This window comes from Phocoena sinus, chromosome 1 (assembly GCF_008692025.1).
Source record: "Phocoena sinus isolate mPhoSin1 chromosome 1, mPhoSin1.pri, whole genome shotgun sequence".
Classification (NCBI taxonomy): Eukaryota; Metazoa; Chordata; class Mammalia; order Artiodactyla; family Phocoenidae; genus Phocoena; species Phocoena sinus.
In genome coordinates this window covers 169167208-169184485 of record NC_045763.1, presented here as the reverse complement: position 1 = coordinate 169184485, position 17278 = coordinate 169167208, and the positions used below count along the sequence as shown (strand labels likewise).

Here is a 17278-nt window from a genome sequence, read left to right as displayed (position 1 = left end):
TGGTGGGCGGTGGGAATTATCTAGCTCATAGCAGACACTGTCAGTAAGACAGCAATTGTACAAGAGCATATACGTGAGATGCCATTAAGGTTAAAAATGAGATTATATCCAAGAAAGCGTGTTGTAAATTGCCTGTAAATGTGGGTACTTTTAACAGTAAAATCACTTGAAGTGTCCTTTTACACCTGGTTTTATGTGAGTGAGCCAATGGGTCTACAAATCTAGTGACCCCAGAGTGGTTTTCTAAGACGTGTCCTGTTGAATTGGGCTTACGTGTGCCCATAGGTTCCTGATATTAATAGTTATAAACTGAGAAGCAGAGGCACAGCCAAGGACTGTGCTGGTTTGTTTGACTCTGTAAAGGCAGAGAAAGCGTCCTCCATCCACAGAGTTTCAGATACTGCTGCAGTTTTGACGTATGTGACATTTTTTTTGTCCCTGGTTGGGAGCGTCTTCCTGGCATACGACTCTGAGAGTAGGTGCAGGCTTTTTTTTTAGGGGAGTGGGGGTAGGAGGGCAGGAATGTGTTGCAATTTTATTTTATTTTTTAAAATTTAATTTAATTTTTAGTTTATATTGGAGTAGAGTTGATTTACCATGTTGTGCTAGCAACATGTGCTAGCAAAACGATTCAGTTATATTATATATACATATATCCATTCTTTTTCGGATTCTTTTCCCGTATAGGTTATTACAGACTATTGAGTAGAGTTCCCTGTGCTCTACAGTAGGTCCTTGTTGATTATCTATTTCATATATAGTAGTGTGTACATGTTAATCCCAAACTCCTAATTTATCCCTCTCTGACCACCTTTCCCCTTTGATAACCTTAAGTTTGTGTTCGAAGTCTGTTTCTGTTTTGTAAATAAGTTCATTTGTATCATTTGTTTTTAGATTCCACATATAAGGGATATCATATGATGTTCGTCTTTGTCTGTTTTCCTTCACTTAGTATGATAATCTCTAGGTCTGTTCATGTTGCTGCAAATAGCATTCTCTTAAAGGCAGAGAAAAGTCCTGCCATCCACAGGGTTTCAGGTACCCCTGCTGTTCGGACATATGTGACCTTTCCTTTGTTCCTGGTTAGGAGAGTCTTCCTGGCATGGGGCTCTGAGAGTAGGGTGCAGCCTTTCGTCTTTTACTCTCAGTGGTCCGTTAATAGTATAAGCTTACATTTCTTGAGCACTCGCTGTGTTCATAGTCATTGCCTTAGTTAACCCTTATAGCGATTCTTAGAGGCAAGAGTTGGTATTATCACACATTAAAGGTAAATGAATCTGAGTCCTTGCTCTCATGCTGTCATCTGTCAGGTAAACATCTAAAGAGAGAGCTATGATACAATAGGCTAAGTGTTGTCCGGCCCAAAGAAGGGAGAGATTGCTTCTGCTGTGGAAGAGCTGGAAATTCTTCTGATAAGAGGGGAAACTGGGCTGGACCTTCAAGAATGAGTAGAATTTGCCAAATGTAAAGAAGCCGTTTCTAGGTGAAGGATTCACGTGGCATGGGCGTGGTGGTATGTCAGCACTTAGCATGTTTGGAGATTGGAAGTCGTATGGTGCATTTAGGGCTTTGGGCAGAGTCCAGTGTAGGGGGAGGGGACATGGCAGCAGAGATGGTCACGTGCCCGTGAAGCTAGAAATGTAGGTTGGGGTCAAAGGGGCCAAAGCAAGATATGTCTTGGAGTTGTCTCTTTATTTGAAAGTTATCAAGACTTTTCACAGCTAAGTTAGAGTTTACGAGAGAGAAAAGGATGGCTGAGAATAAAAGTGGGCTTGCTTTGTACCACGGTGTCTGTGTTGCTAGAAAGGGCAGGCCAAGCTTTTTAATCTTGAATCCCCGTAACCTCAGGAGTAGCCGGTGACTCTCCCAGCCTAGTCACTGGAGTCTAGTCCAAGCCCAACACCCTTTTAGACACGAGGAAACTGAGTCCTGGAGAAGTTGCTGATGCCCCATAGTGAGATGTACCAAGAGATCGTACCGCCCTGCCGTCTTCAGGCTCACATCTGACAAGCCCCTCCCATATTGTGCATTTTATTTTATTTTTTATTTTTTGCCTTTTAATCTTCTAATTTTTTTTGGTTATAGTTGCTTTACAATGTTGTATTAGTTTGTGCTGTATAGCAAAGTGAATCAGTTATACAGATACATATACCTGCTCCTTTTGCAAATCAAAACTGCAGTGAGGTATCACCTCACGCTGGTCAGAATGGCCATCATGAAAAAATCTACAAACAATAAATGCTGGAGAGTGTGTGGAGAAAAGGGAACCCTCCTACACTGTTGGTGGGAATGTAAGTTGGTGAAGCCACTATGGAGAGCATTATGGAAGTTCCATAAAAAACTAAAAATAGAGCTACCATATGACCCAGCAATCCCACTCCTGGGCCTATATCTGGAGAAAACCATAATTCAAAAGGATGCATGCACCCCGATGTTCATTGCAGCACTATTTACAGTAGCCAGGACACGGAAGCAACCTAAATGTCCATCAACAGAGGAATGGATAACGAAGATGTGGTACATGTATACAATGGAATATTACTCAGCCATAAAAAGGAATGAAATAATGCTATTGGCAGAGATGTGGATGGACCTAAAGCTTGTCATACAGAGTGAAGTAAGTCAGAAAGAGAAAGACAAACATCGTATATTATCACTTCTATGTGGAATCTAGAAAAGTGGTACAGATGAACTTATTTGCAGAGCAGAAATAGATCCATATTGTACATTTTAAATCCCTCCACAGTCCAAATGGCCACCACCCAAGACCTGTTGCCACCTGCACTTTTTGCTTCCCTTCGTTCACGCTAGACTTACGAGAAAAGCTGGTTTGATTGCAGGCTGGGGAAATAGGACTGACTCTGTGTTGTCTCTATATATATTAGACTTGTAAAATGCTTTTAGGATTCTTGGATCCTTCTCTGGGATATTTTATGTTGCTGAACATGCTGTGAAGTTCATGTGTCTGTATGTGCACCACCAACCCCCGTCATTCTCCCCATCAGTGTTACCCTTTGTGGAAACAAAGCAGCCTGGGAGGCCCACCAAGAGCAAGACCACGTTTCTGTCCTCTGCAAGGTTAGAAGCTGTAGTCAGAAGATCCCAGGCGCCCACAGAGCCGTGGACATGAGCTTAGACGTGTGTATGGTTATAGTAGAGCTATGGAGAATGCGTATTTGCCTCTGAGGGCCCCTCAGCTCCCTTCTTACAATGAACAAGGAGTAATTAATGTATAATCAGTTGGTTTCAAAATAAAAAAGGAAGCAGAGGGATCAGCTGGCGTATGTAAAAGTCCATCTGTGTTTGGGCTGCGCTGATTGCCTGTTCAAGGCAGAATGACTTCTGTGAAGCCATCTTGAGGGAGGAGAGGTCACAGCTGATCCCCTACATCCAGAAGGAATTTTTTTTTTTTCTTTGCTGTACGCGAGCCTCTCACTGCTGTGGCCTCTCCCGTTGCGGAGCACAGGCTCCGGACGCGCAGGCTCAGCGGCCATGGCTCACGGGCCCAGCTGCTCCGCGGCATGTGGGATCTTCCCGGACCGGGGCACGAACCCGTGTCCCCTGCATCGGCAGGTGGACTCTCAATCACCGCGCCACCAGGGAAGCCCCAGAGGGAAAATTTTAAAAGTGCAGTAAACTTCTGGGCAATTGTGGACTCGCTTTATACACCAAAAAGTGATTTTGTCATTGAGGCTGATGGTCAAAAAACATCTGAGTCTTTCTTCTTCTTTTTTTTTTTTTTAATTGCTTTTGTAATTTTTATTTTTGGCTGAGCCACGCGGCTTGTGGGATCTTAGTTCCCCGACCAGGGATCGAACCCCTGCCCCCCTGCAGTGGAAACATGGAATCCTAACCACTTGACTGCCAGGGGAGTCCCTCTGAGTCTTTCTTATACCCACTGCTGTGGCTGCCTGTGGTTCAGTCTCCCCCTTACCCACCGTGGAAGAAAGAGATGGCCTGAAGACAGCTTAATCTCCCGCTGAAACATGGGGGAATCTGCTCCCTCCTTCTCTCTTAAATCTCTCTTGGCGTCATTCCCAAAGTACCAGTTCCAGGGAAGGTCACTGAATGTCGTGATTGCCAAGGTAGCTGCCTGAGCATAAATCACTTCTCCATCTCGGTCCCTTCTAGGCGCCGTCCCTCTCAGGCTGCTGGGCATTTAGAGGAAGAGGCTTCTGCCCTTGGCACTAGAATAGCTATTCACAATAACAGTGAAAACCGCTCTCACCAGAGCATCAGAGCCAGTGGAAAAGACAGAGTGTTTATTTTAGCGTTGCTGTATCTCTTCAAGTCGGAATCCCACGAAGGTCTCAGAATTGGTCTTCCCAGCCTTCACATGCGAGTGCACAGTCTAAGAGATCGTGCTGCCTGCTCTGTCAGCTGCTTTATATCTTACGGGAAGGGTAGGTCCCGAGCCTGGTGTCAGAGGTTAGCGCTAAGAGGTCCCCAGACTCACTTAAATAAAACCATTTGGCTTCTGAACTACGGTTTCCTCCACAGTAGAATGGAGATAACATCACCTAGGTGTTACCAGGCTCAGATGAAGTAATGTATGTGAAAGTACATTGTGAGGCATTAAGATCCTAGGAAGATGTCAGGGCTTGTGACTTACACTGGTTCTCATCATAAGATTCAGCTGTTTGAGAAAAGAATTCATCTTCTTTTCCTTTGTGATAGTTATTGAGCACTTACTATGTACTAGGAGGCCTTGGGGAGAGAGAAGATGAATGATTCGGTCCCTGTACTTGTGAGACTTACAAAGGCTTCTCTCTCCAATATAGAGCCAGTGTTCCCAGGGTCGCTCCTACAAGTGTCGGTCCAATGGGTGGCCTGGTCAGGAGGGTCTAAAAAGGAGCTCTCTGATGGGTGAAATAGATGTGCACAGATCTCTCCCTGGCCCTCAGGGATCTCCAGTCCAGTGCTATAGCCAGGCAGCCACAGGACTTGCTCCCTGCTAAGGAGAATTCTTGGGGTGTCTAAGAGCCCTTGAAGGAATTGAGAGGAGTTACCGAGTTTCCCTTGTCAAACCTCCTCTGGCAGCAACTGTCCTCAGGACCGTGTCTCATGGGTGCTCTGTTGTACAGTGTTCTTCATTGGTAACCTTCCTTCCCTTGCACACACAAAAGCTCAATTAATTTATTCAGATGAGATTATGGAACTGACTATTTTCCCACTTTTCTGACATGGGGAAATCTTTCTGATTGTTGTCTAGGCTTTAAAAACAGTCTAATGAAACCAATGTAATGTGACAAGAAACGGAATATGGTGTGTCAAGGACATAACAGACGCACCCCAGCCTGGTGAATGTTATTCCCTTGATTTTGGGGCAAACCTGCAGTATTCCCCGAGTACATGCAGGTAAACACCACACTGGTGTTGTAGAGAGGTTCCATCTCTCTACCTTAGTTTGCTGCTTTTTAAATTCTGGTTATGCATGTGTGTATATATCACTATGGTGCCCTGGGAGTTCTATTTGCTTTCACCCTAACATATTTAAGAAGTACTGGCTTATTCAAAGAGCTCTTCTTTAAAGGGGACTTTGTAAATGCTTTTTAAGAAGCGTAGGAGAGCCATTGGCTTGTAACTAAATAAAGGCATTTGTCCTGTGCCATCTACACAACCGCCAGTGAGAAAAGAGAGTGGAGAAAGCTTCAGAAAGCACCTGAATTTTGACCCCTGCCACTAAGGCTTCTGAAGCCTTCAAAAGATAATAGAGAGAGAGCTGTAAGACAGAGCTGAAGCTTCCCCAAAGAGGAGAAACTCTTTTTTTTTTTTTTTTGCCTTAAGAATTTTCCTTCCATTTTCAAAAATGACAGTGCCTCTTCCTTTGCTGGGGTGTCAAGTAACTTGGGACCAGTTGGACTCACTCTTTGGATGTCCTGGCTGCTATGATTTAGTCAGTTTTCTCTCCCAGTGGCCCTAAGAGCAGAGGAAAATTTTGTACACGTTATACACCAAAGTCATGAGATTGAAACTAAAGGGTAGGGCTTGCTCTCAGAAAATAAGATACACTCAAACATTTCAAAGTACTTAGCTGTGGTCTAGTTTTGCCGTGGAGATTCTTACTTTAAAGACTGTTTTTTCTCCTCTCACAAGTGGTGTCCCGACCTTGAACAGAAAGCTGCTTAGCACCCAAATGAACATGAATTCTTAAAACAAGCATAACACCTGTGGCTCCATTCCAGAACTCGGTCATGCCACAGTTCATCTGGATTCCTATAATTCCTGTATGTTCCCATATCTTAATTGCCCATAGCTGTGTTGCCAGTACAAACAGGATGGAGGAAGAGTCCACACCCTTAATGAATACGTCTACTAACCCTAAGAAAGCACCATCTTTTGAAACTCTAGAATTCTTTTTAAGGTACTGAATGACCATCTACTGAAATGCTAATAAAGATATCTGATAACTAAAAATTCCTTTCAAGCAATTCTTACTCCCTACCATCTTTCTAGCTGGGGTTCAGGACTGGCATTCAGCATAAAGAACATTACTGATTTTCAGACTCTGCCCTCTGCAATGTTATTTAAGAAATGAACACTCAGGCTCACCAAATCAGACATCAGATCCATCTCAGCGTATTTGAAAAGAGGAGTCAAATGAAATAAGTACATATTGGATCGGGGTATATTGTAAAATTTGCACACAAAAAAGCCTCAGGGTGTAAAACATAAGATAATGACATCTGTAAAACAGGCTGTGTGGAAAAGACCCGAGACTTCTCATTTATTATGCATTCAAAACACATAGAAAATATGATTCGAGTACAAAGGTTAAAAAGAGAGAGAGAATGTGTGTGGGGGGGCAGTTGGGAGGGAGAGAGAGAATGAGAATGAATGAGAAGCATTCACGATTGGGATGTATTAATAAAAGTATAAGTTCCACAATTAGGAAGGTGATAGTTCTACTGTTTTCTGCCTTGAGAATTATGTTCAGATTTAAGGGTCTGATTTTAAAATTGGAGCAAAGAGGAGACCATCCACCAAGGTAAAAGGCTCTCACGAAAAATAAGAAAAGGAAATAGGAAAGTTTGCTTAGAAAAGAAAAGAGGTGGGGGCAGGGAGACATGAGATTTGGCTTCACAATTTCTGAGTAGGGTCAGGTGGAAAGGGGGTAAATCATCTTATGTGGCAGGACAAGACCCAGTGGGCAGACCTTGTAGGTTAGCAGATCTCAGCCCAAGATAGGGAAGAACTCTGTACAGTCGGAGCTGTCAGAGACTGCAGTAGGTCATCTGCCTAAGTTTGAGTTCTCCGTCACTGAAGGAGTTCTGGGAGAGACTGTCTTGTCTTGTCTTGTAGAGAAAACTGCAGTAAGAGGAATTCGATACCAGTAACGTTGAGAGAGCACACAATAGGCGCCAGGCAAACCCTTTATGTGTTCTCATTTCTAAGTGCAATGAAGAGTTTCCGAGAGAATGAACGTTAGCTGTATTTGCTTTCCTTTTCAAACTAGATGATCCAGACCATCTCTTCCGCTTCACCTTTACTCACTCCCAAGTCATGAATTTAATACATTAGCAATAGTAGCCTGTCCCACTTGGTGAAGTTGGTAAATAGCTTTGCAATCCTAGCAGGGTGTGCCCTGTTGCTTATTCGCTGAGCTCCAGGGCAGAGCAGGAAAGCAGCACAGTGCCTCAAAGTAATTAGGCGATTGCCTGACAAAGAAGTTAGGCCACAAGCAAGAAGCTTACAGACAGCACAGAGACGAGCTCCCGGTACAAGACACGCAATAACCATTATGTGCATCACTGCTATAATTTTAGAGAGCTTAGAGAAAGATTTTCAGGCTAATAAGGAGCCGCTACACCCATTAAGGCATGTCAGTCCACACCAATCGTCATGGAGCTGCAGGGAACATGCAGTAGTTTCTGGAAAGGGGAATGTTGAAATTTGTCTGTTCTGGGCTGAGAAGGCTCTCTGCAGCAGTGAGCGAGAATGTCCGAGAGGGTACATTTCCATCTTTATTTTGGCAACGTTTGGTGTAAGTCTGGCAAGATTTTACTAGTTTCTCAATCTGTAGAAAGAGATTAAAAATAAAGGGTGCTTCTCATCCATTAAGAGATTAAGGGCGAGATCCTACATTTCCAAGTTTAACTTGTTAGTGGAATCGATGCATATTGCCTTCTTTCTGTTGACCTTGTTGGAAGCCATTGCTGGGTTCTAGAATAGCTGTGTGGATAAATATGTCATGAGGTCATTGGCCTCTTTAAAGACCATTAGTGGACCAAAATCATGGCGATTTTGCCCCTTCCCCCTTTTTTTAACATGTAAAAAAAATTATTTATTTTATTTATTTATTTTTGGCTGTGTTGGGTCTTCGTTGCTGCGTGCGGGCTTTCTCTAGTTGTGGTGAGCAGGGGCTACTCTTCCTCGTGGTGCGCGGGCTTCTCATTGTGGTGGCTTCTCTTGTTGTGGAGCACAGGCTCTAGGTGCGCAGGCTTCAGTAGTTGTGGCTCATGGGCTCAGTAGTTGTGGCTCGAAGGCTCAGTAGTTGTGGCTCGTGGGCTCTAGAGTGCAGGCTCAGCAGTTGTGGTGCACAGGCTTAGTTGCTCCGTGGCATGTGGGATCTTCCCGGACCAGGGCTTGAACCCATGTCCCCTGCATTGACAGGCAGATCCTTAACCACTGCACCACCAGGGAAGCGCCCCTCCCTGCTTTTTTTTAGAGAAAAAGAAGCACAGATTGAAGAGAAGTAAGAAAAGAGAGAAAGAAAATGGAGAAAAGGAAGGAGAGAAAATAAGGAGAGAGAGAGGAAAAAACAAAAAGAGAGTTGTATGTGCTTTAAAGAATGAGACGATAACAGAGAAGAGTGGCTTCAATCACCTACTCCAACCAAGAGGACAGCCTTCCACTGTGACGTCATTCCAAAGGAATATGTCCCATTCGTGGTCCACCTGCCCGCAAAAGTGAGTCCACGTGCCCTCTCCATACACAGTCCTGAGCACAATGAGAAACAGAAGAATCAAAAGAAAATAGGTGTCTCCACGTAAGTGGGGTTTTTATGAAGGTGATGGAAACTTTGGAGTAGACACTAGAAACACCGTGTCTGTCATAGCTCAAGAAAACCAACCACTGTGGGCCAGCATCACTGATTTTACATTTTTGTTTTTTGGTTTTGTGTAAGAAGGGGCCAAAACGGTCCTGCTGACAGTGTGCACAGACTCAAACAGCAGTTCGATGAAGGCCAAGTCACATAAGCTGATGCTGACACCGTGACTCCCAACTGCCAGCAGCACGTTAGGTCTGTCCCCTGCTCGGAGACATCCACTTTCCGTCACAGATGCTCCGGTGCTGGGTTACATTTAACAGGAGGGATGGCCAGGGAGAACATCAGAGACCACTATTGATGCACTGTTTATTCCTCAGTCACTTTGTGTTAAATTGCTGTGACTTGAATGTCAGCAGTGTTTGGGATGTGGTAGTGAAATCAAATCTATCTCCCGTGTGCCAAGACAAATTTGAGAAAACCCCCAAACACAATTGTCTTGGTTTCTCGCTGGCTGTGTCCGCACACATACAAATAGCAGCTCGTTTCTTGCCCTCCAATCGTGTGGCGGGGTTGCTTTCTTGCTGCTCTCTGAGGAATGTCTAATGAACCCCAAACTACTTCCCTCAAAGCCGGGGATGTCAGGAATGAGGGGCCACTACACCCGTTAAGCACTGTCAAAAGTCCACGCCAATTACTACAGAGCTGTAGGGAAAGTGCGGTCATTTCTGGAAAGGGGAATGAAGAGTTTGTTCTGTTTGTTTGAGGAGCTTGGGGATGAGAGCCAGTGGATGCTACTGAGGATAGAGGCACCAGGCACATCTTGTATGGGCGTCCAAATGATCCTGGGCAGTCCTAGTATTAGCAAAGTGCCTCTTGCGGGGAACTTCCACATGAACAAGCCCCAGATCTCCAAACCAGAGCCATTCTTTTAAGGAGTATCAGTGAAAATACTGGGCCTTGCATTAAAGTTTCTGGAGCTTTACTGCAAGGTCTAACAGATCTCTAGTTATGCAGGAGCTACTTCTTTGTGCCCGTTTTTGCAACAGTGCTCCAGTGAGGGTGTTGGTCTTTCTGCCTCGGGTGGGATTCATGTCCTCGACTCAGGGAACTCTTTTGCACGGAGGGCAGGATATTGTGGTGAAAAGCCAGGGCTTTTGATGACAGGCCAGCTTCACCTTGCCCTTAGCCAGGACTTACTTCACTCTCCTTGCTCTTGATTTCTGAATCTGTGAAATGGGGATTAAAAACACCTTCTTAGCAGACATGAAGCATATAAAACTATTAGAAAATGGGAGGCAATTGTGAAGTAAATTCTGAGGCTGCAGTGAGACCAGGCCATTCTTTTTTAGGGAGGGGATGGTGGGATAGACATATTTAATTCGTCCCTAACCAGTTCATAACACTGAAGCGAAGGGAAGTCTGGCCAAGTTCATTATGGTTAGACATTGTCTAGGGCAGATGTTATCAAATCTGGATGTAAAACAGAATCACCTGGATTCACACGGTAGGTCTGGGATAGAGGCAGGTAATAAGCATATTCATAAGCCCCCCATGTGACTCTAAAGCAGGTGGTGAGGGACAGTCATCTAATGTAAAATTTAGGGGAGAAAAAATACTTTTTGGAGGCTCCATCCGTGGAGAATATCAAAATGAGAACGATGAAATGGCAGAGCTGCAAGTGAGCTGGGTGGCCATCTAGCTCAACCTGCTACCAGATTCAGAATAGACGATCGAAGCCTTGCCTCCCTAAAGGCTGAGCTCTGGATATCCTTGGGGTATTTCTTTCAGGCTCCAAATCTACACTTTCTGTCAGAGCTCCTCACATATTGGTGATGTTGTAAGACCTTTCTTTGGTTTTTGTTCAGAGTCATTTATAAACTGTCCCAGGACACTTAGCTACTTCTGTCCCTTCTCTTCTAATTAAGTTAGGTGGTAAGAGAGTGTTCTCTCTCGGTGGGACATTCAAGGAAGGCCCAAGAACCAGTTAGCATCTCTGTTGCAGGATGGAAAGGGGGATAGGAAGGGACGTTTTTGAGGGGAAATTTGTGCGAGACCCAGTGCTTGAATGTTCTATCTGCTCGCTTGTGTGAACTGACAGCCTGAGTCAATACATATGAGATAGGAAATTATTTACTTCCTTATATAGAGGAAGAAACAGGTTCAGAAGAGCCCACTGATGTCCCTGTTGCCCCATAGCTACGACTTTTTGATTTGGGGTTAAAATTCAAATGACCTTAAAGGTCCCACTGCATTCGGATCCTATAACTGTATGTGACTGTGGAAGGACTAGCTACTTTCTCCCACTGGGCTGCCTCTGAATATGCTGCCAGCCTCAGCTCAAACAGCCGCCCCCATGCCCTGCCCGGAGATGTTCAGGTGTGGGTGTCTGATGCTGGCTGTCCTGGGCGCGAGGGGCAGGGGGCTGAGTGCCAATCCCGGGGAGGCCTGGAGGTGACGGGAGGGTGGCCCAGCACATGAGTGAGGCCTCATGCCCCTGCACGTGCTCCGTTGTCCCATCAGACTTCACGTACGAAGCGTAAATTCAAAGGTGAAATGATTAAGCGTCTCAAGATGGTGACCACAGAGCATCAGACTCCAGTGTGAGGCTTTTCTGAGCTTGGGACCCGGTACCACCACCCTGGTCACATGCCCATGAAGCCATCCCTGGGCCATGGGGAACCAAAGAACTCTAAGTGAAGATTCCTGACCTCAGGGTGCTAACACAAGGAGAAGATGATTTACAAGTGGGCTAATCGATAATTTGGAAGAGGGCTTCCCTGGTGGCGCAGTGGTTGAGAGTCCGTCCACCTGCCGATGCAGGGGACGCAGGTTCGTGCCCCGGTCCGGGAAGATCCCACATGCCGCGGAGCGGCTGGGCCCGTGAGCCATGGCCGCTGAGCCTGCGCGTCCGGAGCCTGTGCTCCGCAACGGGAGAGGCCACAGCAGTGAGAGGCCCGCGCACCGCAAAAAAAAAAAAAAAACTAGGATAGCGTGGGCAAGTTAGCAAAGGTCAAGCACAAGTCCCCGACTACCTGGCAATGGGGTAGGAACTGGATCGGAATTCCAGAGGCCTTTAGAGACATGTCCCATTCCAAAGGGGGAAATGAGTTCTTGGAGAAGGTGGAGAAAAAAGCTACATCCCTCCAAGGCTGGATGGGTGGATTAGGGCTGCCCAAGCCATTAACTACCTACCCAGCCACTCTGAGCCCAGGAAACGAGCTTCAGCATCCAGGCTGGGGGTAGAGGGGCCACGTTGAGCTCTTTGCACCAGGCGTCCAAAAGCCTTTATGAGGTAAGGGCAGGGTCACAGGCTAGGCCCCAGCACTTTGCTGTGATTTTTAGTTTTCCCCCCAAATGTAAGGATATTTGGCAAGTCGCTCAAGTTCCTCAGCCAGGCATGGGACTGGTGACCCATAGCAGAGGGCAGCCAGGGACAGCCGGGGCTGACCCTTAGCAGTGGTAGTCAGTTCTTTAGTTACCAGTCTTTATCCAGTGAGCTCCCATTCTCGGGTGCTGGAGCAGGGGTGTGAGAAAAGCTGCCGTGTCCTGCTGGCCCGGTCCCTTCACTGTGGTCACAAGACCAAAGCCGACGTGCTGCTGGAGAATGCTCAGCTGCCATTTCACCTCCTGTGTTAACTGCTTCGACTTATAAAGCAAGAACCAAAACTGTGGCTTTGTATTATCAGGCAGTTGAAGCAGCCAGAATGGTTATAATGGCCAGAGGGGAGGAGGGCTGTTTGCCAGGGTATAGGGAGCAGAGCAGAACAACGTACTTAACTATCAAGCAATTCCTGTAAATATTTGCAAACACCCCTTCAAAGCTCGAAAGCCTAGGACAGGATCATTGGATGATTTGCTTAGAAGAAGGAGAAACAAAATTGACCTCCTGGTCCAAAGCGGCCATAAAAAGAAAGTGTGTTTATGGGCAGAGGACCAGAAAGGGAAAAAAATTGTTCAAAGTTTAATAAACACAAAAGAGAATAAAAATAAATCTCAAGAGCACTTATTTACAAACTTGATGGAGGGATAAGGTTGGGGTTGGCGGGTGTGAATGATGGGTGTCTGTGGAAGTAACACAGGCCTGAAGGGGGTTCCAGTAAGAGGGAGAAAACCAATGAGATGTTTACTCTTGCTAATGACAGGAAATGCACTGAAGCAGCTTTGCGCTTTCAGGATGCTCTTTCAAAGCATGTTTGCAGCTCCTGCTGTCTAATGGGGAGGCCATGCGAACTTGAATGCAGCCACTAGGCCTGTGGAAGGTTCTGGCCAAACTGGAGAGTGTGTGAAGCCAGGAGGCCTGGCCCCAGCCCTCCCCAGGCCTCTCTACCTGGGCCCCCAGACTGTTTTCAGCTGAGCTGATCAGGATGGGACAAGCCTGTCCAATCACCTGGGCTGGGCACGTTCCAGCGGAGGGAAAGGTCAATTTGTCCTTGCAGTTACCTTTGCAAATTGCTAAGCTAGGGGGCTCCCCAAACCTTTCTGGCCGGGTGAATGTTTTTATCCGCCTGAAACTGTCCACCGAGTATTTCACCGTAGTGATGCAGAGGGCCATCCCCGTGTCCGCATGAATACCTTCTTTTCTCTGAAACGTGGGTGCTTTAGATATGGGGGGTTTTGTTTGCGTGCTTGTTTGTTTTTGTTTCTGAGGCTTCTGAGCTACAAAGCTTCAATTCACACAGTCCTTTGTGAAGCAGTCATCGGGCAGGGCATGGTTTGAAATTCACCACTTCCCCATGAGCTGCTTTCCAGCAGCCACAGGACATGGGAAAGGGATGGGGAAAAGCCTCTATGAGGGAAAAAAGTTCAGAGCTCTTAAGATGAGGAAATGTTGGTGTGTTCCTAGCATTTTTTTTTTTCAGTGTAATTGTCAGGGCATGGATTTCCCAGGAAATCACAAAAGGTATTTATTTCTATTTTAACATCAGCAGGATGGTTCACTTGTTTAATAAGAAGCTAATCTTGCCAATAGCCAGATGCCTGAGTCTTTCAAGACTCCTGTTGATGACCAACTTCGTAAACAGTGGCTATTTGGTGAACTCTACATGTGCAGAGCCCTGTCCTAGGTAGACGGGGAAAAAGAAAGACCTGGAAAATATGGTTAGTCCTCAAGATTTCATAGGGAAACAAAATAAGCAAACATAATAATGAAGTAATAAAAACATTTGTAAGAAGCCATAAAAAGATGAATGATTATGTTGCAATGAAGTGACATAATTGAGGAAGGGGTAGAAAATCACGGAGCCACCAGAGTCGGATGGAACATTCCAGAATAATGAAAGTAAGTTTGCAGGAGATTTTGGAAGAGTATTGTAGAAATATACCTATTCTACGTATACTGTAGGAATGTACCTGTAACAGGTGGCCTGCCCAGTGTAGGTGCTTAATAAATCGGTGTTGTACATGAAGTATGGGGATAGAATTGGGACTTGCTTTGGTTTGGGTGTAACCTCAAGTTGTATATTCAAAGGCAATGACAGGTTACTACAAAATAACAGTAAAATTCTAGCAGCCCATGAACTTGAAATTGCTGTGGGCTTTCTGCATCTCTGTATTTTTCGTGACTCAGAACAGAAGGCATTTGGGTTGATTTTCTTCCTCTTCATTAGCTAGGATTCCCTCCCACCAATGGACATTTATGCTGAATAAAGAATTTTAAGACTGGCCTGGTATAGCCAGTATCTGTGTATTTTTATTCAAATGTCCTCACCCTAACTTGTCTAGAGGGTGTATTTGGTCCTATGTGTGTGAAAGACCAAATTATCAAAGCCAAAAAAGATGCAGTCCGTGAAGCTGGAGAGAGCAGAGTGTTTGAGTGCCAAAATTTCAAGGAAAAAAAATACGTGGGCAAACTGCTTGCCATTAGGAGCTCTTTTCCTGGCACAACTGATGAGGGTGTACGCAAGCTCGACGGCTCTCTCCAGGCATCCACTGTCATGAACTTGTTCCAATTTATAACCATCTAGGGTTTTCCACCACTCTGTCAGCTTTCAAAGGAGAGGGTTAACTTTATAGCCTCAAATGGAGTTGGAAGTGGTTTGTTAATCCCTATTAATCGGCTGCTCCTGTAACCAGAAGCAGATGTTTATTTTTTTTTTCTGGTTCAATTGTTAACGATATTAAATTGGCCATTGGAAACAAAATCATTCTGTAGATATTTCCCGTATGGTTTCTTAAGACTATCTCATGCTGCGTGGTCTTTTGTGAGAGAACAATGGATTTTTATCATTTTGAATGATTGCCCTAACTTTTTACAGATGCCATCCCGCCCACTTTCTACAGACCCTACTTCAGAATTGTCCGATTTGACGTCTCCGCCATGGAGAAGAATGCTTCCAATTTGGTGAAGGCAGAGTTCAGAGTCTTTCGTTTACAGAACCCGAAAGCCAGAGTGCCTGAACAACGGATCGAACTGTATCAGGTAACTTTTGTTTGGGTTGTTTGAATGGACAATCAGTTTGAAGTCTTAGGATAAAGGACTTCCTACAGACTGAGATACGCCGTTTTCTACACGCATAATCATGACATAGACCCTCATTTATTATTCCTCTCACAGTGACACTTCATTCCTCACTTGCTCAGGAAGGCAGAACATTTAGAGTGAAGGGGGGAAGCTCTGGGCATGAATGGCTAGAGTGCCACCCTCGGGAGGGCTCAAGTCCAGAAGTCCACCCCCTACTCTGTAAAGTCAGATGATGTAGGACCAGTCCCATCCCAAGGAGGGAAGTCAGCTACCTTTCTTTTCTCATTTGATGGCCATCCCTTTCTCCTTTTCTTCCCTCGTCACTTCCTTCCTGTTGTCTCTCTCTCCATCTTTTTCACTCTCTTTTCTTCCTCTCTTTGCTACCTCCTGTCTCTTCACTAACCTCATCCTGCCTCCTCTTCCTCTCTGATTCTACCCGCACTTTCTAGTCCATCCCACACCAGATGCACATCCTCTGTTCACCACTGTCCGCCACGCTTTCAGGCAGCCCTGACATCTCATCTCCCTAAGTACAGTTGCTAGGCAGCTGTGTCAAAAGATGTTGATGATGATATAATGATGATGGTGATGAGACGATGATGATGATGGTGGTGGTGGTGATGATGCTGATGATGATGGTGATGAGACGATGATGATGATGGTGGTGGTAATAATGATGGTGACGATGATGATGATACCAAGTTACTGAGATGTGAGAGATGTTCTTAACAGCTTATTACTCACGTGGGTTACCGGGCAGTAGCATCAGCATTACCTAGGAGCTGGGAGAAATGCAGAATCTCAGGCCCCAGCCCAGACTTACCAAATCAGAATGCACAGAATGTAGATCAGAATCTAGATTTTTATCAAGATCTTTAGGGGATCTGATACACATGGAAGCACTGCTCTGAAAGCCCTGAGTTGGACAAGGGAGTCAGATCAGGTCATAGTGAATATGTCATAGTGTCATATGAACAGTGTCTGTAGAGGGCAGAGTTGGAAAGATCTCACCAGGGACTTGACGTTTGGGTGGGGCCTCAAGAAGCATCTGTTAAAACAGGATGAGGGATGGTCATTCTTGACAGAAGGAGCCACTTGTACCAAAACAGGGTGTCCTTTGAAGGGGCCTGTTGAGGGTACCAAAGAGATGGTACTCAGTGCCAGGAGGTGAGGAGTGTTGCCCTCCAGGGAAGATATGTAGAGGGAGACTGAATAAGAACAGACCCGAGAACCCCAATGTTAAGGAGGAGGCATGTGAGACAATATGACTAAAAAGTGTGCTTCCTTGAGGGAATGAAAGGAATGACATCTGCATGTGGAGACCTCTAATTGTCCTGGATTGTAAACATTTGGAAGTTTTGGTAATCTGGATAAGACTCTTCTTTGCATTTATTGGGAAAATGGAAAAATTCCCACACAAATAAGCATTGTACATGGAATCTCTGAGAATGAGTCTGAAGTTGTTAAAACAGGTTTCAAGTACCAGTTTACATGTGTGTTCATGAAAAGTAGTTCTTACTTAGATCCTCAGGGACCTCTCCGTGGAGACCTTAAAATCTTAATGCGCGTTCTAAGAGTATCAGACAGGGTCGGCTTTCTGTGTACCAGCCCCTCTGTTAAGCCCTGTATAAGTATTGCCTCCATTTGTATCCACATCTTTCCTGTGAAGTTTGCATGTTGAAGTATCTTTTTTTTCATTTATTGACATATAACAGACGTATAACATTGTATTAGTTCAAGGTGTACAACCTTGAATAATATTTCGATATATGTATATATTGCAAAATGATCACCACGATAGGTTTGGTTAACATGTACCACTTCAC

The 17278-nt window shown here is 45.1% G+C and overlaps 1 protein-coding gene across 5 annotated transcripts in view; it reads left to right on the top strand.

Moving 5' to 3' along the window:
• TGFB2 (transforming growth factor beta 2) overlaps nucleotides 1-17278 on the top strand; it is an 83426-nt gene that overhangs the window by 37122 nt on the left and 29026 nt on the right. For all 5 annotated transcript variants that reach the window (XM_032620266.1, XM_032620195.1, XM_032620494.1 and 2 more), the window contains one exon: nucleotides 15247-15410. In XM_032620266.1, coding sequence (XP_032476157.1) covers nucleotides 15247-15410 — 164 coding nt within the window. The remainder of the gene's footprint in view (nucleotides 1-15246; nucleotides 15411-17278) is intronic.